Raw genomic sequence first — 1,904 nt, 5'->3', positions numbered from 1 at the left:
CTGTATGAGATAGTCGGTGGTGAAAAGACTAATGAAGGTTTGGTAGAAATCTGGTACAATAATACTTGGTCGGAAATCTGTGCTGGTTCTTTTGGTCAGACGGAAGCTGAAATTGTTTGCCACCATCTTGGATACAATAGGTTAGGTCAAACTTCATTCAACAATCTCTGATGTTTCCGTAAATATAAGAGAGCCTTCACGGTAGAATGTTTCTTCAAAATCTTGGCAGATACGGATTGAAGATTTGCTTTGGCACTTGGACGTCTTGATCTGGTGGGAGCTGACTGTTTTTTTTTTGCAATCACATCGTCAGTTGTAAGAGTTCTTTATCACAGTGGCATCTTTATGAATCACCAAGTGAGAGGTCATATTAGGGGTTGCATAGTTGTCACGTGGGATTACAAAAAGTACAATTTGAAAGTGACTGGGTGGGGGGGGGGGGGGGGGGGCTCAACCCGTAAAAATTCCATCTATCACTAACGTTTCGATTGTGTTATAGAACGGGAAGTATTGTGATACCAAGTCTAAGTTTTGATGAAACCCAGGAAGAAGTGCGGATTAAGGATGTGAAATGTACGGGATCGGAACCCATACTACAAAGATGTAATCTCGGGCTACTGGCATCTACAGAAACCTGTCCGACTTCAAACTACGCAGCTGTTAGATGTGCACGTAAGTTTTAAGAGAATGAACATTCATTTTATGTTACATATAACGTTTGGCTATGAAGATAACAGTGTAGATGAAACAGTTTAAATTAACAGAGAGTTACATAGTATGATGGTGGGTCCTTGGCGTTCTAATTTTCCCGTTTGTATGGGTTCCGAAAAACTTACTCTTAAATCAGGAAACCTTCCCACCCCTTCTCCGACCTTTAAGTTTCGACAAATTTCCTTTCTCAAACTTTTCATTTTATTTATTGTCCTTGTGAGTGCCTCAATCCAACATGAAATGCCATTAAAAAACGTATTCCAGCCAAACCCCCTACAGTACGACTTGTTGGTGGTTTCCAGTCCAATGAAGGTCGGGTAGAAGTGAAATATAATGGCGTCTGGGGTACAGTCTGTGGCAGCAATTGGGACAAATGGAATGCCGCTGTAGTTTGTAGACAACTTGGTTTTGATCCGTAAGTTTACCTGAAGTAACCAAATCCAAATTCCATTTGACATATGAAGAGGGGGAGGGGGTGGGGTAGTGTATGGCAGTTATACCAAGAGACAGCTGGACTGTTTCACCAGCTGAGAAAGCTCAAATTCAGTTTTCCATTCTTTGATAAATAGTGGCGTTTCTATGAACCATTAGATGAGAGGGCCGAACTGGGGCCACAAACTTTTCCGAGGGGATCCACGGGCAACTCCTTCACTATGAAAAATGATAAAGATATTGAAAGTGGGTTAGAAAGAGGGTCAGCTTCTTTTCTGCACCTCGCCCCCCTCTGTAAAAATCAATGGGCGATATTTGTTTTGTCTATTCTAGAAAGGGAGCTCAAAAAAGAGGTTTTTCTCATTTTGGTGAAGGAACTGGTCAAGTGTGGTTGAACAGGGTGGATTGCAGGGGTACAGAGGCGAGGATTGAGGACTGTGAACTTGATGGATGGGGTTCGTCACAGTCTCCTTGTGAACATTATTATGACGCTTCTGTTGTTTGTCGCCGTAAGTCTTTAAATCGTTACTTTGTCTGTGATAGCTTTACTGTTTGATCCAATTTTGGTCGTTGTGCTGTTTGCTGGTTGAAGGAGACGACACATATGAAACTATTTATAGTGGAAATAACACACACGAATGTAACTCGAGTCGAAGTTTTAAAAGAGCTTAATATTTCAACCAATCTCTCAAATCACATTTAGTGATGTCTCTGAAAAAAGCGTATTGTCGTTCGGTGTTCGGCAGGCTGTACACGTTCAG

General features: G+C 41.6%; 1 protein-coding gene across 1 annotated transcript in view; it reads left to right on the top strand.

Annotated features, from left to right (window-relative positions):
- Positions 1-1,699, top strand: part of LOTGIDRAFT_125269 (hypothetical protein) — a gene marked incomplete at both ends in the record, with an annotated part of 3,754 nt that extends 2,055 nt beyond the window's left edge. Inside the window, 3 exons of the mRNA XM_009061648.1 lie at positions 500-672; positions 976-1,126; positions 1,477-1,699. Of these exons, the coding sequence (XP_009059896.1) occupies positions 500-672; positions 976-1,126; positions 1,477-1,699 (547 nt within the window). The remainder of the gene's footprint in view (positions 1-499; positions 673-975; positions 1,127-1,476) is intronic.
- Between the last annotated feature and the right edge of the window lie 205 nt (positions 1,700-1,904).

The sequence above is a fragment of the Lottia gigantea genome (genome assembly GCF_000327385.1).
Source record: "Lottia gigantea unplaced genomic scaffold LOTGIsca_49, whole genome shotgun sequence".
NCBI classification, from domain to species: Eukaryota; Metazoa; Mollusca; class Gastropoda; family Lottiidae; genus Lottia; species Lottia gigantea.
Note: the sequence above shows the minus strand (reverse complement) of the source record. Positions and strands in the feature narration are given on the sequence as shown.